Raw genomic sequence first — 24,464 nt, 5'->3', positions numbered from 1 at the left:
TGTCTCTGCCTCTTTCCTAAAATAAATGAAGAGAAATGCAACAGTTAAACAAATTTTTTATTATATACACAATATAAGAGTCACTTTGTCAGACAAACTACGGGTGTGGGTATACCAAGATGAAATGCAAGGTGACCCTTGCTGTAATGAAAAAATATGGCCTCCGTGGTTACATGTTGATAACTCTGGACAACTTCTGGACTCTGTTGAGCAGCAAGTCGCCCTTCTTAATGGTTTCCTGGTACTGCCAGTTTTTGCTATCAGGTCTGTGGAAAAGCACATGAAGATATTAAGAGTTCAGCGTCTAATTATTCAGTTATTTCCTGAAAGTATTGGGGTTTGAAGAATAGTAATGTTACCTATTGGTTTCCACAATCTCATTCACTTTATCAATTTTGCAGTGGAGACGGCCAGCAGCTATGAATCGGGACAGTTCCCTGAGGAAGAAAGATATAGTTCAGTTAGCCAGAACAAAAGTCAGCGATAACATGATGGTTCCCTACAACCTCGGACTAAGCACAGGGTAAGAAAAAAAAAAAGAGGAAGATGTACACTTTATATATCCAGGAAGCTCTAATACTGTTTTAATGGTGAATCAATACAAACTACACCCACTTTGGGATGAAGGAATGCACAAGTAAAGCTCACTGGGGGCAGGATTCAGGTCATTGGTTCCCATTCATGTGTAGTTTTGCCTGTGTAGCTCTTTACAAGACTGTCCACAGCATTTAGTCAGTAAATACAGATCTGAGTGCAAATCAAGATAGAAAGTTTCTGAACCATCTTGCATCTAACAATTTATCACTTGAGATTATCTGATAGAACTCCCTACATGCCCAATCTGAACACTAGAGAGATTTTGCAATTGAAAAGAAAGAATTTTGCAGTATTGTTGAGGCTTATCTAGAACACAAGAATAATTTGCACAGCCTCCACTACTACAGAAGACATGGCCTATGGCCGTGGTGTCCAGACACTCACTGGTCGATGAACTCTGTGCTGACACCAAAGGCCTCAGCCATGTAGCCCAGGGTGAGAGAGCGGTAGGACTCTAGCAGCTGGCTGTAGGCCTGTATCCTCATCTCCCTCACATAGTAACGGTAGTGTGGCGCAAAGAGCCAGTCCTTCTTCATCTCCTGCTCCACCGTGGCTGTAACACAATAAGAAGACACTTCTTAGTCTTTATTAAAGTCGTGCAGCAGAGCAGGACAAGAAATCCCATCCAGAGAAAAATACATAATGGAATACATTTAAAAAAAAGACACCAGAAAGCTCTGTACATCTCTGAAATGACAAACAGCATAAAGACGACTAGCAGCTGTACTCTACAAGTGACCAGATTACTTAAATGTTATACAATGTTGTTTTTTTTTTTTTTTTAGATCAGTGAAAGAAAAGGTGTCCTCACCCAGAGACTGGAAGAAGACAGAGTAACGGCACTCGTAGAGGGAGAAGAGATACTGGCGAACAGAAGGCAGACTGTGCAGCACCTCCAAGATCTCTGCTCCCTTTATGACCTGAAGAATACATTTAAAAACGTTATAACAGCCATGCTGCCAACTGTGTCAAAAAACATACAATAACCTTTATGCAAGTTATGATGTGATATGATATAGTGATGAAACAGTTAGTCAATTCACTGCCTTTTTTTTTTTAAACTGCAACCACTCTTGGAATCAAATAAAAAGTCACAAAAACATATGCAGTCTCCCTCGATAGTTTCTTGTGAGTAAATAAACTGTCTCCTTGCCTACCTTTTCACGGAGGTCAGGCCTTTTTAGGGCGATCATGCAGACGTAGACAGTGTAGGTGACAAAGGTCTTGTAGTCCATCAGCTCGTAGGAAGTAAAGGTGGATACTGTGTCAAGGAAGAGCTCAGCGGCTTGCTTGAAGTCCCTGATGGCCACACAGTACAGACCCTGGTAGACCTTCAGACGATTCCTCCGGTCCCAGTCTCCCCCCTCTTCAATAAGGCTGCGGAGAGAGGAGATATGCAGGGAGGGGAATAATGAGTACTGAAAAGATTACAGAGACTGTTGGTGGAGATGTTGCAGATCAACAGAGCCTTTACGTTTTGGCTTTCTCCGAGTTGCGTGTGATGAGGTCACTATCCATGTAGAAGAGGCCGATCCTCAGCAGGTAGAAGACGATGTCTAGTCTGTGACCCAGAGCCACTGTCTTGTCATAGGTCTTCCTGAAGGCTGTTAGGGCACCCTCCTGTGGAAGTACAAGATAAAGTCAATCAGTTCTGCTACTATTCTGTACATGCAAACCCCTGTAACTTCTTTTATCACAACAGAGATAAAAAAGAAGAAACAGGATACAAACAACCACTCTGCATACTGCTGTACTACTTCAACTACTGTAATATTATCGAAAATGAGAAACTCATCATTACAAATTATGTGTCACCCAAATTACTAAGAATGTAATACTATGTGTGGTGGAGTTAAAAGTGCCACTCAAACATGTGAAAGAGTGCTTCAGCAATATGTTTGATTTTGGCTCTGATACAAAGCAGTGCTCATGAATAGGAAAGTAATCAGTGGGTGATATTTTATTGGGAAAATATACTTTAGAGCTGCAACAATTAGATGATCCATCGACTAGTCGGTCAACAGAAAATTAATCATCAACTTCTATAATTGCTTTTTTTTTTAACAGCAAAAATGGCAAATTGCTGTTTTTGGACTCTCAGTCAGCCAAAATAAGACAGTTAAAGATTAAGTCTTTGACTCTGGGAAATCACAAATATTCTCACTACTTTCTGACATTTTATAGACAAAATGATTAATTGAGAAAATAAACAGCTGACTAATAGATAATGAAAATAATCACTAGTTGCAGCTCTACTTAGCATCAACATGAATGAATGTTTATGATATTACCTACTACAAATACCAACACTCAACAAACATGCACTCAGAAAGCGTATGAATTTATTAACATCAGATGTGAGGTTAATTGGTTTGTCATTTTGCTTTGAATTCTGTCCATTGGCCTAATCAAGATAGGAATGTGCCTGTTGCGTTAAGATAAGAAGACACCTGAAAGGGGTGTGTGTTTACAGTATATGTTGCATCTTTTCAGCACTACCATATAAAGATCTGCAATAGTCACAAAGCCAAGGTTGTAATCTAATGCCAGCTGTCAAGTGACAAACAACTCCTGTTGCTTAAAAGATAATGAAAAGCAGCAAATTTAGATTTTGACAGAAAGAAAACAGCAAAGTCCTTCAGATAAATAACATACTTTAGTTTGAATGAGGTCTGTCGATATGGTCATGGATTTCAGTCTAGATTGATAGGTTATTATATTATTAATGGTGTCAAGCTAAGTCAACAAAAGTACTGAGCAATTGCTTTATTTATTTCCCCTTTTAAACAGTCTCTCCAACCACTGCTACAGTAACACATGTTAAACAAAAGATGAAGACTGGAGATAAAAGCTGCATGCATCTGTTTATAATATGCAGCCCAAATTGCTATTTCTATTTTCCCGAAGTGTTGCAATAATTATTTTGTCATATCATCTGTCTTTTAAATGACCGAAATTTAAAAAAAGCTGTCTACGGGCTAGTTCATAGAAGCCATTGTCATCATTGTCCTTAGAACAGAAATGGATATATGAATACCTGCCTGTCAAAGCGGCAGAGAGACTCCCCATAGCTGCCGTGTGCGTGTTGACCGAGGAGGACTTACCTTGTCTCCAATCCTGATCAGATATTCGGCTTTGGCCATCATAGCGTCTCGTATCTCGCTCTCTCCCAGGTTCTTCTCTGCATCCTCCAGCACATCGTCCAGGCGCTTCAGCTCCTCCTCGTTGGCCTTCTTCATTTTATTCAGGAGGTCGCCGTCCAGCTGCCACTTCAGTTCCTTACACAGACCCTCATAATACGGAGCCATATCTGGAGCACAGAGAAGATAGTTTAACTAGTTGACAGGAGTGAGACAGGCTCGGTTAAAAAGACCATTTAATTAACTTTACATCTAAAATATGATGACACAGAGACGTTTCAGTCGATTTTCCACTAAAAACAGTTATTTTATGTACTAATAAATTATTTATCGCCCCCTCCCGTTATTTTTCCACTATTAAGTCAAATAAAAGCTAAATAAATACGCCAGAACGTGAAAATATGATGACTTTAGCCTTCTATTTGTAGACGAAAATGAACAAACAACCCTCCTTGAGTTTGCTAGTCGCCAGCTAGCTGCTAATGAAGTTAGCTAGCAGGCTAATTTTCCTGCTATGGTCGTTGAGTAAAAGTTAAGTGAATTAACGGACTTTACTGAATTTTAATTACACTTACACACCAAGTCCATTATCTATGTGCATACAGTAATGTGTGTCTGCACCGTGCAGGTAATAAGCAGGCGAGTGAGGGTAACGTAACGTAGTGAAATGCTAACTCACTGTTAGCTTTGATAGCGTCCATGAGCTCTGTCTTCACTTTAACATCCTGCCGGTGACCGTCCATTGTGAGCAGAAACTTCAGCTGAGCTATCCTCAGATCAGGGTTCTTGGGCAGACCCTCTTCCTCCAGATTCTCTAGCGGCATTTTTACTTAAAAGTATACGAGCAAAGACGCGAACTGAATGCTTTCTTTGTGTGGACAGAGACCAGCTAGTCAACGATGACTACGGAAAACACTGCGCTGTGTTGCTTCCGTCGGACTGTCAGTCAGAGAGGGCGGAAAAGAGCGGAGACAGCCGGACACTTAACTAACCAAGGTGCCGTTTACTGCCCCCTGCTGGACAGGACTGGGGACAACAGCTGTATGTAATGTGAAGTTTGTCACTGGCATGCAGTCAAGACATATATATAGTATTTATATAGCACATTTCATACACAAAGGCAACACAAAGTGCTTTACAGAGTACGTAGATAAAAGCACAAAAACAAATATTAAAATCAATAAAAGCAAGTGAAAGCCCACTTAGCCCACTGTTACCCACTACAGTATATTCATTTTTATTGTATTAGCTTACTGTTTTTGCAGCTAGTCTACGATACATTAACATAATTAACAGTTTTATAAAATGGAAAATAACATGTTCATGTCAGTCAAATTGTAAATTTGAAATGACACTGCCAATTAAACTTTATAAAGAGAAACCAAAATGTTGTTCAAAATATTCACTTAAATCCTTAGAGAATACTTTTGTTTGTTATTTGTTTTCTAAGATCTCCCCACCATTCACTATTCATTCTAATATTTAATGTTTTGCGTATTGCATTGTGGGACAATGTTGTCCACCAAAACCACAGTCAAAAACCAAGTGTTGCAGGTTGGATTTTTTAAAAATATACCTAATTTAGACCCTTTTCTAGTGTGCACACACCCTCCAAACCTGCTTAGAATTATATAACTGGGACACAGCTATAGTTGATTTTATTTAAAGCAGCTAAATTGTGTATACCTGTGTATAAGCTAACCTCATCATTTCCCTTTTATCCTTGTTTGTTTATTTGTTGTTTTGGGTTGGCTTTTCAACAGCATGTATGCCATGACAATCACACTCAATAATTAGCACTGTTTGCATCTTTCCATTCTTTCCATTGTTCACAGACATGCTGGCCAGGTGAAATGAACGCATGTGTAGAGGAATTTACAGACATTTCTGCAAATGAAAAAGCTTAGTAAACTGTTTATGTGGTTTATCCTCTGTTTATTGTACCCCATGTATTAATACAATATTAGAATGTATGATAAAAGCAGGCTTGATCACACTGACTGTCCTGCACCGCATCATCAGTCCAGTCGACAGGACACACTGTCAGGGTGGCTGCGTGATTGCTGGTTGTTTTATTTCTAGTTAGAAAGTCTGAAAAGTTAATGATAACCAGTCAGAAATGCTTAACAGAGTCCATACAGTCTGGACATAGATACTGTAAGGTCCATGCCAGTAGAGACAGAATGGAAACTGTGCTGCAGCAGCTGGTAGGCTTTTACTGAAATCTAATGAATTTGTTTAATAGTAGTCAGTATAGTTTTTATTATATATGTGTTCACAGGGCAGTTTACATCATAAGAAAAAATATGTATTTGTAAATCTTAAAACCTTGTTCAAATGTTGTTATTTTTCTGCGTAGTCCGAACATTATGTTTTGGCTCAAACAAATTTCTATCAACAGGGGATATTGTCAAGGAAAATATATAACAGGTGGGGTCCACTTAAAAGCTTTTTGTAGAGCATGTAACAGGTTGTTTTTGAGTTCACCTGAGCTCAGTGACACATCCAAACCACCGTTTCAGCTGAGTCATTCCACTTTGTCAGTTTCCGAGTTATTTTGTAAACCATCCATTTAACACAAAAAGAACAAAACACACATAGAGCTGAGCTATCTTATCAATCATAAAATATACCAAAATTTTAAAAGGGGTCAGAAAAAAATCATGTGTGAAAAGTGCACCAAGTATTATATAATGTTATTTATTTTACCCCCAAAGTGTGTTAGTTTTAGTTTCAGTTGTAAGTGTAACAATAAGAGGGTCATTTTGACTTTACTGTATATGTATATATCAATATAGGTTACATGACATTTACCATTTATAATACAATTATCAACCAGTTGTTACTAAATATCTTAATTGAGATCATGAGAGCAGTTGTTATTTTCATATTGTGTCATAGGTTGAGTTGTTTTGATGACTATATTAGTCATTGAGTTACACATTAAGTGGTCCTTAATTTAGAGGCATTTAGCATATTTTCTATGCTTTTAAGATTGCATTTCTTCATTTAAGACCAGATTTCTTTTCTTATACATTTTATCAATGATGTTAGCAGTATTCATTTCCAGGGTAAACATTATACCTAAAGATCTTGGTTAATTATGCTACTTATCAATTTAGTGTATAATTTCACACATTATATATTTGCCTCATAAAAATATCAGTTTTTCCAGAAGATATAATTTTGACCATACAGTGTACTACACCTTTCTCCACCAGTTTTGTAAAAATGAAGGTTTTCTAATCTGGGATAAAATTAATTTGCTCTAATAAATTAGGTTTCATTGAAGATGAGTGTTGATTTAGTTAATTCAGCATTACAAATCAGGAAAAGCTTCCAGATTCCTGTAGTCTATAGCAGCTTGGGTTGCAGTACTTAATTGATAACCACAAAATTATGGACTAGTCTACATGATCAAAATCGAGGATTGACATGTGAAGTGAACTTGTACATATCAAGAAAATATCTAGAAGTAATTAAATTAACCTAAAACTATTAGTGTCTTTGAGTGAGTCTACAAAACCAAAACATAGCATCTACAAAGCTGATTGTAAAAAGGACAATCACATTATACAAATCAAGGAAATGTGATTTTGCAAATTCTGGTGCACATTTCACATTTCACATACAAGATATCCTGTCATATCACTACTGTAGTCCTATTTCTGCTCTCCACTCTGTCTTGTAGACCCGTGGGAGCGCTCTGTTCCTCATCATTATTTTGGGAATTGGAGGAACCTTTCAGTCTGGATACCATATCACTGGCCTGAGTTCTCCCTCACCGGTGAGAGACATCACTTGTTACCTCTCTTTTCTATTTCTTCGAGCTCCTACACTAAATTTAAAACTCAACGCAAACACACCCTACTTTCAGTCATTGAATGAAAGCAGAGAGAGTGTGTGGAGCGAATTTTCTTTTTTCATTGCTCACTAAGTGAATTAAGTTCAGGCTATAAAAAGTTCTCCCTTAAAACTGTCACTGCAGTACATAAAGCGCTTCATCAACAGCAGCTGGTATGACAGATATGAAGAGCCTCCACCTCAACAGACGGTCACAATCATCTGGTCTCTTATTGTCTCCATGTACGCTGTTGGGGGACTCTTTGGCGCTGTCAGTGTCAAATTTATCTCAGGCATGGTTGGAAGGTGAGTAAGAGGCACTAAATGCAATGTTAAGTGTTACTTATCCATGTAAGACTTAAAGGGATTTGTGTTCCTTCATCAGAAAAAAGGCAATGATCGGCAACAGCTTTATTGCCATTGTTGCAGCAGGGATCATGCTGACAAGTAAAGGAGCCAAATCTTATGAAATGATCATTGTGGCAAGAATCCTGCATGGCTACTCAGCAGGTAAGTACATAGTCTGTGACAAGCATGATACACCACACATAAATATGTGAAAACTTTTACCTGACTCCTCCTCATGACATGCAGGTTTGGGGATGAGCATCCATTTGATGTACCTTGGTGAAATTTCACCCAGAAAGATAAGAGGCGTAGTGACTCTTACCTCATCGACATTTGCGTCACTCGGCAAATTGTCTGGACAGTTTTTTGGACTGAGGTATGCAATTATTGTCAGCATGTTGAGATAATGATAAAGCTCACTGAATGTACAAGATATTACTGACACATTTCTTTCATTAAAGGAGATTTAGACAAAGAGAAGCAGATGAGTTAGCAAGGAGTGGATTGTGCCAAAAGAGCTTGAACTCAATATTAGAAAGTAGTAATCTTCTACAGCAAAATACAACAACAACAAAAGAAATTTTAATCTGAACTGTACCACTTCATTTTATTTAATTTCTCAGTGAGATCCTTGGTCGTGAGGAGCTGTGGAACGTCGTTCTCTGTGTCCCTGCATGTTTCTCTCTGATTCAGGTTCTAGTGTTGCCTTTTCTTCCTGAGGCTCCCAGATACCTATTCATAGAGAAAGGTGATGTTAAGGCTTGCAATAAAGGTTGGTATATTTCCTCATATTAATACAGTACCTGCCCAAACAGCTTAGAAGTATTAAAATCTGATGTAATGATCTGTGAAAAAAATACTACCTGAAAAATTCATCACGCAAGATTTGATCATCAGTCATAAGTGTCAAAAAGGCCTTTAATGTAGTTGCATTTGAAGTAAAAGTATTAGAGGTGCAGTGTTTTTAACTATTAAAAGGCCTACAACATGCCATACATGTCAAAAAATATACAAAGTGCGTTATTTTATTATATGGAAAATGTAAAATGTACAGGTCACAATTGTAGGTATTGCTGTGTTATTTTCTCCTTCTAATTAATCTTTATTCTCTGATCCTTCTCATTCCAGCTCTTCAGAGTCTGTGGGGCCAAGGTGACTTCAAACAGGAGATGGACGAGATGCTGGCTGAGCAGGAAGCCATTGAAGCAGCCCCACCAAAAAGCATTCTGCAGCTCCTGAGGGACAGGACTGTCCGATGGCAGCTTATCACCATGTCCTTGATCTACTGCTGCAACCAGTTATCAGGCATGTCCGCGGTGAGGATGTTCGCTAAGTGGCTCTAAACACCATAAATGCCCAAAAATGCAAATACAAAAATTAAAAATTACATTGTAGCCTCTCAAACAATGCTTCTCTCCTTAATTTCCAGATCAGTACCTTTTCTTTTGACATCTTTCGGAAGGCAGGTATACCGGGAGACAAGATCCGCTACGTCACTCTTGGTCTTGGAGTATCTGAAATCCTCACCTTTATTTCCTGTGTGAGTAACTCCCTCAGTGTGTACCTGAGCTCTTTAACTCCAGATCTTAACTCCACTTATGGTACAACCCTTCTTTTCTTTATGTGTACGCTCAACTTGGCACATAAATGTTGCTATTTTTCTACTTTACCTCCTGGGCTGTTGATGGAGGGATTGCAGGAGACTTTTTGGTCAGTAGTTCAACTATTCAAACTGCTGCTACTACAACCAGCTAGTAACCTGCAAGTCCTCCTCTTCCCACCAGAAACACACTGAGGTAAACAGGCATAATAAATCACGACCATTAGATTGCATGTAGAAACTGATCATGTAATAACTACTGATAATACAATAATAACAAGTGTCATAAAAACTGATGATGTAACAACCTGAAATAAAAACATTAGGTGTGTAACATAGGAACTTTTGCATATAATGTAATGATTTTGTGCTGGTTATTACATTATCATTCTGATCTTTTAACAACATATATTGTAATAACAAGTCAAATGAAAAAAAACGAAGTATTTCAACTTCACCAAGGACAAACACACACACACACACTCAAGCACACTCACACACACAGGTTTGTACACCATAAACTGTAGAAGTATCCATGTGGCTCATCACTGCAAAGACATGTGTTCAGTTCTGAGCAGAAGTTATTTTAACAAACACAATTGGCACTGTTGGCAAGTGGGAAGCCAGTGAGGGATGATGATGATGATGATGTTTTTTGCAGTAAAACATGCAACTGTTTGAGGGAAGGGATTGAGCGAGGTAGTTTGAACTTCAGTGTGGGCTTTAAGTTGTCATTACATTATTCACCGTTATGTCATTATCAGCTTTTACATGGCAACTATATTCAATATTTATTCATTTGTGTCCTGATTCAATTTTATGAATAGCACTTTGTTTTATGTGCTGTTAACAGTTTTTTGTTTGTTTGTTTTTTTACTAGATTTCCTGGTGAATATGTGGAAAAGTGTGTTATGTGTATGTTGTTTTATGACAGAATAAGACCAAACCAAACCAAAAGCAAGTATGGTGGATAAAGAAGCAGAAGATCATTTTTGTTGTATATCTCTTGACATTCCTCAGAATAGCAAACAGAAACACATTATTAATGTATTTTTTTAATTCTATCATTATTTCTACCTCTCTCTCTCTCTCTCTCTCAGGGCCTGCTGATTGAACACACAGGGAGGAGGCCGTTGTTCTGGGGAGGCTATGGTGCCATGTTTACTAGCTGGGTGTTTGTCACTGTCACACTCAACCTAAAGGTAAACCTGCCACCTTTGAATATTGACACAGACATAGCCATGTGTGAGGTCAAGTCACACAAAACAGTTTTTTGAAACTGGTTGTGGTTCATGGTCAGTGCCTCAATCCCTAAGCCTTAGAGGTAACAATGCTAGTTTAATTTGCACAGGTTTTGAAATATCCAACTCTGAGATTTCTGCCTCCACACAGATACAATGGAGGGGAACAGAAATTTATTTGTGGTGCTCACAGCTTTGAAAGATTACGTTTAAAAAATGTTAGTCTGGTTAATCCACAAATTTAACTGTGACAATTTTCACTGAAACTACTTTCTACTAAAGAAATAGCCTCAATGAACGCCACAAATTAAGTTCTATTCACCTCTATGGATCATGCTGAATGCACAAATCTCAGAAGCTGTTATCTAAAAGCTTCAGCAGATAAAACAAAAACTATCTGCATTCTAAATCTGCATACTGTAGCTTGACACTAATTAAGTGCACTGAATTAAAAAAGGAAAAGATTTGGAGGCCTTATCTCAAAATGATTACTTATCATAATTATGAGAGAAGATTTCAATTATGAGATCCAGATCTTACTAGAAAAGATCTCATAATTAAGAGAAAACTATCTCTTTTTTTCTTTGGTGATGCACATTTGTATGACACCACTAAGGATGAGTGAAAAATTATAGAATGGTGTTTTCTGTTATTTTGGTGAATGGACCATATAATCCCCATAAAGTAATGTGGATCATTGTCTTCATGCAGGATTCCAGCTATTGGGTTCCATACATTACCGCTGGCTTGATCATCCTCTTCATCATCTTCTTCTGTGGAGGACCTGGTATATGCTTTACAGTACACATATGAATTGAAACCTAATACATTACACACTAGTTCTAATGGATTGCAGAGAAAAGATGTTTGTATGTAAAGATATTCAATTCAATCATCTGCGTTGTCTCTGCGGTTCATCCAGCGGGAGCAACAGCTACTCTCAACAGTGAGATCTTCATCCAGTCCAACCGAATGGCAGCATTTGTCCTCACAGGGATCCAGCGCTGGTTGGTATTTGCTGTACTGGGCCTAGTCTTCCCATTCCTTATTGTGAGTACAAACCAACCTGAAAATAAGCAACAGATTGAAGTTTACACTGTAAAAATAAACTGCAAAAATTGCTTTTGAAGATAAAGAGGATATTCATTAACAGTATGGATTCTTTGTTGATATCCAGCATATACAGTTATATACATTGCACCACCAATACTCCTCATTGATTATGATTAAGATTTATGACAAAATGAATATACTTTAGTTTGTAGTAGGTATTTCAATACCATTAGACTATGTGTCATGTTCAAACATGAAGCTTGTTGTGATGCTTTATTGTCCATTTCCTCCATTTCCCAGAATGCACTGGACTCGTATTGCTTTGTGATCTTCGCCTGTGTGTGTCTGCTGGGTTGTCTTTATACCTTCTTCGTCCTGCCTGAGACGAAAGGAAAGACCCTGCTGGAGATCTCGGAGGAGTTTAATGCCATCAGTGTCTGTGGGAAATCCTTCTTAGAGGAAATGAGAGTAGAAACCAAATTATGAGGCAGTCCAGATACAGTATTTATGACAATATTTATGCTGTGTGAAGTACTGTAATACATTGTGAAGTACTGTAATTCATTGCAAATACACCAGCCAATAAATACTGTATCCTATATATAGGGGAACATAGTTGAACATGGAGGGAAATTTAGTGTTTTATTTCTTGTCTTTGTCCATAAACAGGTGTCATTTCTAACACCAGTTTACTGTCATTCACTTATTTCTGTGACTCTTAATGTATCTTGCTCCACAGCAGTTGGATTTTTAGATCATCCCAAACTAGCACCAACACCAACTTTAACACCCAGAGCAACAAATAACTGGTGAAATCAACAGTTACTGTATACTTTTACACCCACTGAATGGTCACATGGTGAATATTAAGAATAGTAAGAATAAAAACAAGAACAGTTTAGACCAAATGGTTGGGTAAAAAATACTTCTTATGATTTGGCAGACAACAGAATCCAATTACCTATTTTGCCTTTTGTATGCTTTTTGAAGTTTTCCTGTAAGATACACTATATTGCCAAAAGTGTTGGCTCACCTGCCTTGACTCGCATATGAATTTAAGTGACATCCCATTCTTAATCCATAGGGTTTAATATGACATTGGTCCACCCTTTGCAACTATAACAGCTTCAACCCTTCTGGGAAGGCTTTCCACAGGGTTTAGGAGTGTGTTTATGGGAATTTTTGACCATTCTTCCAGAAGCGCATTTGTGAGGTCACACACTGATGTTGGACGAGAAGGCCTGGCTCTCAGTCTCCGCTCTAATTCATCCCAAAGGTGTTCTATCGGGTTGAGGTCAGGACTCTGTGCAAACCAGTCAAGTTCATCCACACCAAACTCTCTCATCCATGTCTTTATGGACCTTGCTTTGTGCACTGGTGCACAGTCATGTTGGAACAGGAAGGGGCCATCCCCACACTGTTCCCACAAAGTTGGGAGCATGGAATTGTCCAAAATCTCTTGGTATGCTGAAGTATTCAGAGTAACTTTCACTGGAACTAAGGGGCCAAGCCCAGCTCCTGAAAAACAACCCCACACCATAATCCCCCCTCCACCAAACTTTACACTTGGCACAGTGCAGTCAGACAAGTACCGTTCTCCTGGCAACCGCCAAACCCAGACTTGTCCATCAGATCGCTAGATGGTGAAGTGCGATTTGTCACTCCAGAGAACGCGTCTCCACTGCTCTAGAGTCCAGTGACGGTGTGCTTTACACCACTGCCTCTGATGTTTGCATTGCACTTGGTGATGTATGGCTTGGATGCAGCTGCTCGGCCATGGAAACCCATTCCATGAAGCTCTCTACGCACTGTTCTTGAGCTAATCTGAAGGCCACATGAAGTTTGGAGGTCTGTAGCGATTGACTCTGCAGAAATTTGGTGACCCCTGCGCACTATGCGCATCCACTGACCTCGCTCTGTCATTTTACGTGGCCTACCACTTCGTGGCTTAGTTGCTGTCATTCCCAATAGCTTCCACTTTGTTATAATATCACTGACAGTTGACTGTGAAATATTTAGGAGCGAGGAAATTTCCCGACTGGACTTGTTGCACAAGTGGCATCCTATCACAGTATCCCACTGGAATTCACTGAGCTCCTGAGAGCGACCCATTCTTTCACAAATGTTTGTAGAAACAGTCTGCATGCCTTGGTGCTTGATTTTATACACCTGTGGCGGGAAGTGATTGGAACACCTGATTTCAATTATTTGGATGGGTGAGTGAATACTTTTGGCAATATAGTGTGTATCCCAAAAGGACGAGCGCCAGACGACTCTGATTCTCCTTTGTTGTCAGATTAAAACTCATACTATACAGAACATGTAACTAATATCATCTAATAACATCTAATTACTCAGTATTCAGGTAACAGCAGAAATAAAATAATAAAACGACAATATACATCCATGGAATGACTAAATGCTCCATTTACTTAATTACTTTCTATTTAAATATAGTGTGGAAGTATCATATTTGAATTTTGTTTGAGTAGTTTACATTTAAATGTACATTCAAATGTGTAATGATGTTGACTATTCATACAGTTCCTGATTAAGATGCCCATTTTCAGAGATAATTGTAACAAGATGCTGGAGCTCATCACAGAAGTCCTTCAGTCTTTAGTCTGTCATCCTCTGTAATATCTGACACTACTGTAGATAGAAAAAGAGGATAAACAGACTCATCATCTACTTTTAAAGAGCAGAGTGGAAGAATTGTCATTACATATTAATGAAAAAAGTTGACAGTTTTGTTCAGTTTGACTTTCTTTTGCATCTCAACGAAAGTTAATTAGTGCTTTAAACATAATTTTACTCAATTTTATTAATATTTCTGTAATTAATCCTCCTGTAAACAGAAAGCAACCAGTTCTTGATCATTAGAGAGTCATTGCATCTGTGCTGACATGTAGGTTACCCATACCTGACACACATTTAACTGCACCTGCAGCTGCAATGTGTTTGTCACTAAGAGGTCAGCAGTTTCCCTCCTTCAGTCTTCCAGCAATAAATCATCCACTGCTCCCTTTTGCCCCTTGTAGCTGTGTTGTCTGGTCTTTGACCAATGCAGGGTATGAAATAAAAAAAGTTCCACTACACCACTCTTACCATGCTATCACCATTCATTTCTCTTTCTTTGTCTCTCCCAGGGCTTGTTGATTGAGCTCACAGTGAGCTGGCAATTTACTTTCTTTGGAGGTCTATGGGGACATGTTGGCAACCTTGGTGTTAATCACTGACACACTCACACTGAAGCTCAACTGTTTTTTCTTTACTCTTAGAATCTGTCATATTGTTAAAGTGAAACACTTTTGCTGAACTGATGCCACTGCAGCAGGAAGTGACAGTGGGATAATGCCAAACTACTACTTCTGCTTCTGCTACTGGTTTACTGGAACTGGTTGCTATTGTAACAGTGGCACAAGTGGAAAAGAGTCAGAAAATGTCTGTAATGTCAGTAATGTCTGAAGTTTGCAAACATTAGCTACTGGTCATACCAGACCTATAGGCTGTAGGAGCAAAGTATTGAGTATTGAATTGAGTATCGGTGCATTTTATTGCTTCTGAATTCAACATTTCATTTGTAAGAGGAATAATGTGCTATTTGTTCTCTCAATAGTTACAGAGTCTAGCTTTAAAGTAGGCAGTGTCTCTGATGCATGTACACCTTAAAGCCAGACTATGTAACTTTTACAGAACAGCTACTGCTGTAGCTACAACAGTAATGGGATCATGCTAAATACAAAACTAGCATTTAACTAAAATGCTTAGCTATTGTAACAGTATTGCAAGCAGAGACGAATCATAAAATCAACAAACCAACTCAGTAACATCTATTATACAGCAATATCTATCTAAAGTTTGCTAATGTTTGTCACTGTTAGCTACTGTTAGACCAGAACAAGTAAGGCTGTGGCAGCAAAAGCCCTGAGTATAGGGCTGCAACTAATGACTATTTTCAATATTGATTAATCAATTAGTTGTTTGGTCTATAAAATGTCAGAAAATGGTGAAACATGTCGATCACTGTTTCCCAAAGCCCAAAATGGCGTTCTCAGATGTCTTGTTTTGTCCCGACCAACAGTCCACAATCAAAGATATTCCGTTTACTGTCATAGAGGACTAATCAAACCAGAAAATATTGACATTTGAGAAACTGGAATCAGAGAATTTAGACATTTCTTTAAAAAAAAATTGACTCCAAGCGATTCATTGATTATCCAAAATAGTTGCCAATTAATTTAATAGTTGATAACTAATCAATTAATTGACTAATTATTGCAGCTCTGCCTGACTGTATTGAATTGAGCAATGGTGTGTTTAATTACTTATGAATTCAAAATTTCATTTGCAAGACGAATTTTGTTTTGTTTTGTTTTTTGTCTCAGAAGGCAGTGTCTGTGTTTATATTGTACCTCCAACTTTTGCTGCGTGCCAGTCTTCTTTGCTTACGTTGTGTCAGCACATTTATTGTATATTTATGTGGTCTTTGCAAGTACACTTGAAGTCAGAATTGCCAAGTGGACATTTTCCACCTCCGGAAAATTTTCAACACTTTTTGTGCTTTCCTCTTATGTTATCCTGTAGTCTCTTGTCTTTTCAGCATCATTAGTGTGAGTTCTGCTAAGTCCTCGGCTCCTTGCCTCCAGTTGGCTCTTTCAGTAGCTCATTGGCTATAATGATATATATTTGAAGGTCTCTCCTGCCTTATCACTAGCCAACAGCTGCCAGCAACCACAGGGTCTTCATTAGCCGCTGAACACACTCTGCCCACAGTTCAGCACTCCGGGGATGCGAGCTGTGATTGACAGGATCTTGGCTGGGCTGATCTTCCTGTACTGATGTCCTGCTGTGCCTTGTTATCACTGAAGGAGGATTAACTGGAGGATTAATTGGATTGAACGGTTTACTCTTGCAGACCTGGCTAGTCTCTGCATCCATTCTGTGTTGTTTTATAGGTGCCAAAATACAAAATAATGGCACAGATGATAAACAAAAGTAAAAAATAAATTGATTTTGGTCCAAGACAATCACAATTAAACATAAAAGCACTCAGGTTTATTATATTATATATATTATATTAGGTATATTATACATGTATCTGGGTCTCAGTGGCCTCAGTTTGCTGACACAGCTGTAATGGCTGACTTACATCAACAGATGGCGATGTTCATCTTCTGCAGAGATGCACTAGGACAGCAAACACTGATCAAGCCCTCACAGCATGCACTCACAAAACAATAACTGTAGCCCATAGCAACCATGACAAATTAATTTAAATTGGTGCTCTCACAGGTCCAGGCTCATGCATACTTTTACCTCAATGTATACTGATAAGGAGAGGCTGAAAGAGGCTGATCTAAAGTAAGAGTAGCTATAATTTCTATTTTAACATTTAATAGGTTTTACCTTACATTTTGTGGCCTGTTTAAACTCTGTAATTTCTTGCTTCTGGCACTACACAGGGAAATTATGTCTTTGCTACACACGACATACTGAGCAGAGTTTGCTTGACTTTTGTTACCGTAAAAATGCTACTTTTAGCATCTCCACACCAAGCACCAGTACCTGAAAATGATATTTAAGTAGTTTACCATTCACAAATGTAGACACCCTATCCAGCCTCTCAACATTTTATCTATATATTATTTGATAATTTGTATCTAATTGAAAAACCAACATTAGAAGACTGTGTCCTGGGTCATACCTTGAAAACAGGATTTTACATTGTCTAAAGGTATTTCTAGGCCTTCATATCTTTCACTAAGACTCTGACAAAAAGTAAAATCCTCCTCCAGTGGTGCATGCATAGCAAAGAAAAGGTGAAACGAGGGCCATTATTCTTCTGTCTCTCCGCCTGGCAACACTGAGCTCACGAGCAGCGCTGCAAATCAGAGAGGAGTGAACATGGTTGGATGTATTACAGATTAAATGAGTCACTGTTTCACAAGTCTCAAGTTGTACATTGGTCTACTTGGATGATTTCTGGACATGCAATAACTGTGCTGATTTCTCCAGTGACCAGGCCTACACACGCTGCTCTGTGTATGCCATGTGAATATGATTAATAAATGAAATGATGTCAGTTAGAGAAAAGACTGCTCAAAAATTCCACCTGATTAAATTGTCCATTGTGTCTGAAAATTATGTCTGAGTGGTAGAGAATGAGTAGCAGATGCCAGGAGAATTATCAGGTCATACTGACACTACTCAGTGGCCTTAGCGAAGGCTTGTGCAACTTGAGTCTATACCATCGAAACCATTCCTGCAGTTATATGTAACAAAGCAATTGGGCTGTTTATTTATTTGTACATCAGGTTTCTACACAGCTACAGGGCAGTCATGACTATTGTACTGTCCTCATAATAAACCGTTACAATAAACAATACACATACTGTAGTTAAAACATGCGGCAGCCTTATATTCAGCCTGAATGGCCCTTTTGTTGCCACTCTATTTGAATCACTTGACAACATTTGAGATGTGGGCAGTGTTTCAGACATCTGCCACCAGGCTACACATTCGGAGGTTGATTTAACAAGTGAAATGCATTGTGATAAGCCTACGGGGAGAGGCCCCCCACTGTGGTCTCATCCTGCAGGAGCCTAGGGGCTGGAGTTGGGTCATCAGGTAGAATTTGACTCACCTGCTCTGACTGCCTGTAAGAGGTTATTTTCTCTTTTACTTAGTAAAATAAACTTTTTTAATTACAACTCATTACCGTCATTACATTCATTACAGTCATTACAGTCTAATAAAAGGTGACCCTTATTCTGGTAAAATGACTCATTACTAAATATAACAAGCAGTAGCTAAAGACCATTGTTTGTAAAAATATAACTACTATTGAAGATATGATCATCCTAAAATACTGAATAATACATTTAATAAAGGTCCCCCTCCACTCAAAAATGTGTTTTTCTTCTTTTTTCTTCACTTGGATGTTTGAACTTCATTGTGCAGTAATTGTTGAATATTTGTATATTCATAGATTTTCAATGGGGGAGAAGAAGTAGATGCAATTTTAAGAAATTTTAATTATGTAATTGACCTTTTTCGTGGAAAAACCATACTAGATACAAATGATTAGTACAAGAACAGTATTTTAATGTCTTAAATCATCTTTAAATACAGAAACATCACACATTGTTTTTTTTATATATTCCACCCATAACTTTTTTCAAACACCTGTAGTCTACTACAACTACAATTGCAAATGTTATAAGATAAATTAGATAAAAAATGTCCCATTTGTCTCTATATAAATCTCAGTATAATGGTGATTTGTCAGTCTCGGGGAGTCTTGGAAAAATACAGCGCTGTAAAGTCAACATCACAGACCTCGTCTGTCTCATTTACAGCTGGAGGAATAATCAGTCCATCCATCATCTCTGCTAAACAGACAGAGAGAAAGAGAGAGAGAGAGAGAGAGAGAGATACATACATAGGGGTAAAGTTATTTAACATAAATCTGTTGATCCTTTGTCCTAATGCTATGTCAGCTTTCATGCTAATAACACATGCTGAACTGGGTGGGGGGCAGAAAAAGAGAGAAAAGAAAGAAAAAGGCAGGAAATAAGTGAATACACACAACAGACAGTTAAGTGATTGAATAGGAAACACTGAAACAAATCAAATGAATGCTGTCCTGCATTAAATGTAACTAGCTGTGGTGATTTCATACAGGTGGCACACATATGGGACCCCTCCTGGGACCTGAGCTTGTTAATGAGTCACAGCAAGGAGGGGCGGAGCGGGCTGATATCATGAACCAGACGGAGCCCTCTGGCAGCGCAGCATCGAGGTACCCATCATGCCACTTTCCATTATGGCAAGGTGCCCCTGAGGGCCGTTGGGTCTGCGGATTAACCCAAACCTGGCAGCATTTTATGGTACCACATGTCAGACAGAGCAAACACTAAAAATTAATTGTTATTATTTTCTGTCACAATCAGGCCTAATGAGGGCCCCCATAGAGACTTATTATAAGCTCTAATTAATGGTACAGAGTGTGTGTCATAACTCATATTTATTTGATTATTATTAAACTTAGCAAAATGTCAAGTCCATTGAAGTGGGGATTAGTTTGAGAAGTGAAGTTGAGTCGGATATAAAATGTTGACCGTTCACAGTAGAGGCCAAAGGTCATACTTAAGTGGGTGAGAATGCATTTTGAGATTAGAGGGTTTAGTTGAGGTCTACAAGTCTAATACTGTGCTTGACTACTTATTTCACTGTTCTTTTTTTGTTGCAGTCATTTGGGAGTTGCTTGAATATGAACAGCAGGGAACTTGTTGGAAATAATTACATTTGGGTCTGCTATGCAGGTTGTCTGTTGCAAAGTAGGACGTCAAAGCAGGAGGAGAAAGGAGAGGAGAGGAGAGGAGAGGAGAGGAGAGGAGAGGAGAGGAAAGGAGAGGAGAGGAGAGGCAGATGGACAGCACGGTGTAACTGTCACACAATATTAACACATCCACTTCAAGAGAGGAGTGAGCCTCTCACACAGGACAGTGTAACTTAATTGCTAAAACAGAGGGGGTTCTGTGAGTGGGCGATCCAGGAGGAAAATCCCCTGCTGCCCTCATGACCCTATGTGCAATGGGTGGGACTTTCTGGTACATTACTAAATTGGTTTGAATCCTACTTAAAGGACAGGGACTACTTTGTGTCTATAGGTAATTACACATCTGAGCAGACAAAAAGGACATGTGGAGTTCCCCAAGGCTCCATTCTGGGGCCTCTTCTGTTCAACATCTACATGCTTCCACTGGCTCAGTTTGTGAAAAACAACAAAATATGTTACTATAATTATGCAGATGACACACAACTTTACATACCTAAATCACCAGAGGTTCACTGCAAGCACTGAGTAAGCGCATTGAGCAAATCAATGATTGGATGTGCCAGAATCTTTTTCAATTAAACAAAAACAAATCTGAAGTAAATGTTTTTGGAGCTGAGGAAGAACAATTAAAAGTAACCAATGAGCTTCAATCAGTAATGTTAAAAACCACAAACCAAGGCAGAAATCTTAGTGTAGTCATGGACTCAGACCTGAATTTCAACAGCCACATTAAGACAATTACAAAGTCAGCCTATTATCGCCTGAAGAATATATCAAGAATTAAAGGACTTATGTCTCAGCAGGATTTGGAAAAACTTGTCCATGCATTTATCTTCAGTCGACTCAACTACTGTAACAGTGTCTTTACAGGTCTCCCTGAAAAATCGATCAGACAGCTGCAGCTGATTCAGAATGCTGTGTCTCGAGTCCTCACTAAGACTAAGAAAGTGGATCATATCACTCCAGTTCTCAGATCTTTACAGTGGCTTCCTGTCTGTCAAAAAAATATATTTTAAAATACCACTGGTTGTTTACAAAGCACTGAATGGTTTAGAGCCAAAATACATTTCTGATCTGCTCCTACATTATGAACCATCCAGACCTCTCAGGTTGTCTGGGACAGGTCTGCTTTCTGTACCCGGAGTCAAAACTAAACCTGGAGAAGCAGTGTTCATTTTTTATGCTCCACATATCTGGAACAAACTTCCAGAAAACTGCAGGTCTGCTGCAACTCTGAAGGCCTTTGTGTTTGCTGCTTCCTTTTGTTAAATCAAATTTGAGGCTTTTAATTAATATCTTACACTGCACTGTAACTTTTACTTTCCTGTTTTATCTGTCTTATTCTATTTTACCTTATTTTTATTTTTCATTCAACTCTTTTAATTGTATTTAAATGTCTTTTTAGATTGGGTTATGTTGCCACATTTCACATTTTGTCTTGATGCCTTTTATGTTTTATGTAAAGCACTTTGAATCACCTTGTTAATGTGCTATACAAATAAACTTGCCTTGCCTTGTGAGCCATATGGAGCGAATGTCCCTGACATATCTGGACATAGTGTCAGAATACAGAATCACACCTTAGGGAAGATAAAAAGATTCACAAACGCTGATAATGATTTTTTCCCCCCAAAAATTCTAAATTTGAAAAATGGCTGCATTTAACCTTTAGATGTTTAATCTCTATTCACCTTGACAAAGGGATTTTCATTAAACATCAGATTGCAGTGCAGGTTGGGTAAAACTGTGATAGCTGTGTTTTGGTGCATTCTTGCCGTTGTAATTGAACACACATGATGAGGCTGAAGGAGGGGAGACTGCTGGTAAGGCCTCAGTCAGTCCTGTCATGCGTCTCCTATTCACCAGTCCAGTCTGTGTGTCTGTGTGTGTGTGGAGGGAGAATTTGTGTGTACTTGCGTGCCTATGAGAGCAAGCTGCTTGTGTGTCTATGTGTGCGATAACACACCATTGGCATTCTTCATTTGTAAATAATTGAATCCGGCTATTTTAGTTTGCTCAGAGCGCAGCTGTAATTTGCAGCCGTTCTGCTCTTAAGGACCGGTAATTATGGCTTTTAGAGTCTCCCAAAACAACTCAAACAGCTTCAACTCATGACAGCTGTGCATCTGGGCCTTCACACACACAGCCACACACACACAAACACATGTGTGGCTGTTAATTAAACTGGTACATTTTCCAACTGAAGTGGATTTTAATACACAGGTAATACTGAATCCCACTTGGTAAAAATTGGCACTCAGATGGAAAGATTTATGTGAATTGTGTCACACAGTGTCTGTATTTGAGGGGGATTAAAGATGCAGCAAGGTAAAACGATAAGTAGATAACATTTTGTATGCATATCAGATCATTGTAACACTAACAAGCAAGGTTTGACTGAACCTTAAGTCCCCCTGCATTCAAAAAGGAGTTTTGGTTATTGTTACTTCACTTGTTTTGATTACACTGTGCAGAATGATGTATGTGCAGAGTTTGACACTAGAAAGCTGTTTTCACATTCAAAGATGGAAAGTTTCTGTGTGCTCACCTTAAATCTGAGTTAAAGGCGGGTAACTACGAGCATGATTCGTGACATCACAATTAGTTTGGAGCCAATCATAGTCCAGTATGCAACTTACACAAGTGTGATGTAGAAACTTAAAACCTCATGCACTAAGAATGGACTTTTCAGTGAAGTGAGAGACATCTGGTATCCAGCAGAGCAATATTTGCTTATTCATATATTCAGGATTTTTAAATTAGGGGGAAGGAGGATGCGTCATTTTAAGGATTTTAACGAGGTATTTGAACTTTTTTGTGGAAAAAAATTCAAAGCAGAGTATTTTTATATATCTTAAAACATGTCTGGAGGAGATCTTTAAGGAGGACCTCTGTCTATTTTCACATTGTCACCTGATTTACTTGTTGTTTATCCAGCACAGACTCATACCTCAGAGTTAATGAAAGCATGGGCGTCATTTCTCCAGACACTGGCTACTCTGTCAGGCCTTAATAAACCAGACTGCGGTAAATGTAATTCAATGGAGGATTACTGTGGGAGGAAAAAATAGACATAAACAAAATTAGCTAAGATTCCTCAACCTGTTTATGTAATATAACAACCTGCAGTGCAGTGTTGTCACATGCACACATTTTGTTCCATGTTATGATATTAGTTAAAGAAAAGCTAAAAGTCTAGTTTTGTTTTCTTGGATACTGAATTATCCTCCAAAATGCTTTGTCACTAGTCTAAACAGAAAGCTGCTTTCCCAGAATAAGAATCTGAGGACATAGTTAAAATCAACCTACAGGGAATAACACTGAACTGTGTTTCCACACAACAGTAGTCTCTCATTGTACAGAGCTCCATTACAAATCTCACTAGTTATTTAAAGTGTAATTACTGGTAACCTTTGTAAATTAAATTCTAATTAAAATATGTTTGTTTACATTTTAGACAGCTCTTATGTTTTATATAAATACACTATTTTACAAGTTTACCAACTTTTTATTACACAATTGTCAGTATAAATGAGGCACGTTATATTTTGGACTGGCAGAAAGGAATAAAGAGAAGAGAAGGCACAAGTTGAAAAGATGTATGTTTTCATGTTTTTCCTCTCAAAGGTTACACACTGGAAAATGTTCAAGTCAAAGAATGAATGATATATGGTTTGCTTTACTTTCACTGAATCAAACAAGGTGTTTGACACTTGGTGGATTATCTCTTATTGGAATGAGCAGTGTCATTTTGGGTGGGGAATTTTAAATTTGGACAGAAAAGTAGCTTTCTATCATTAATGGCCCATGATTAGGAAACAATAAAACCTCTTTTTCTACTGACAATGTCAGTAGACTGTTAGCTCTTTGTGCTGCAAGTTAATCCTGGCAGTACCTAAACACTCGTGGATCTCATTTACTTGCAGTCAGAGCATGGCTGACAATACGATTGTCACAACTGGAAGCATCCACGCGAACTCAAGGATTATCCCCTCGCCATCCGTTACCTTGAATATGGCATAGTCCAGGAAGCATATGGCTGCAATCTGTGGCACCCCTCACTGTATGGCCTCCATTTGCTTTTAATTAAACACATGGAGAAGCCACACACACACACACTGGGATAAGTCTTGGCAAGTGACTAATAAAGAAACAAACCGATATAGGCTATGTTAATGTTGATGTAAGAACAATAATAGGCGCATTACTGAGGATGGAGGCTGGTGTGTGTTTTATTGTATGTCTCATTACACTCGGAGATGATGATTACAGTGAGACACATCCCAACTTTCAGCTGA

The 24,464-nt window shown here is 38.5% G+C and overlaps 2 protein-coding genes across 2 annotated transcripts; one reads left to right on the top strand and one right to left on the bottom strand.

Annotated features, from left to right (window-relative positions):
- Nucleotides 1-39: 39 nt before the first annotated feature.
- On the bottom strand, nucleotides 40-4,690 carry psmd6 (proteasome 26S subunit, non-ATPase 6). The gene is made up of 8 exons (XM_042407706.1): nucleotides 4,417-4,690; nucleotides 3,702-3,907; nucleotides 2,072-2,217; nucleotides 1,755-1,974; nucleotides 1,409-1,517; nucleotides 982-1,150; nucleotides 360-437; nucleotides 40-266 (listed from the first exon to the last, which is right to left on the bottom strand). Exons 1-8 carry the CDS (start codon nucleotides 4,559-4,561, stop codon nucleotides 170-172), a joined length of 1,170 nt encoding a protein of 389 aa, XP_042263640.1. The 5' UTR covers nucleotides 4,562-4,690; the 3' UTR covers nucleotides 40-169.
- A 1,230-nt stretch (nucleotides 4,691-5,920) lies between these two features.
- Nucleotides 5,921-12,454, top strand: slc2a9l1 (solute carrier family 2 member 9, like 1). The gene is made up of 12 exons (XM_042403845.1): nucleotides 5,921-5,944; nucleotides 7,429-7,524; nucleotides 7,726-7,886; nucleotides 7,966-8,090; nucleotides 8,175-8,304; nucleotides 8,552-8,700; nucleotides 9,057-9,244; nucleotides 9,358-9,468; nucleotides 10,629-10,730; nucleotides 11,481-11,556; nucleotides 11,692-11,819; nucleotides 12,123-12,454. The coding sequence occupies exons 1-12, from the start codon at nucleotides 5,921-5,923 to the stop codon at nucleotides 12,306-12,308; spliced, it is 1,476 nt and encodes a 491-aa protein (XP_042259779.1). The 3' UTR covers nucleotides 12,309-12,454.
- Nucleotides 12,455-24,464: the final 12,010 nt, after the last annotated feature.

Source organism: Thunnus maccoyii, chromosome 3 (assembly GCF_910596095.1).
Source record: "Thunnus maccoyii chromosome 3, fThuMac1.1, whole genome shotgun sequence".
NCBI classification, from domain to species: domain Eukaryota; kingdom Metazoa; phylum Chordata; class Actinopteri; order Scombriformes; family Scombridae; genus Thunnus; species Thunnus maccoyii.
The sequence above is the reverse complement of the archived record's forward strand: the minus strand, read 5'-3'. Positions and strand labels throughout refer to the sequence as shown.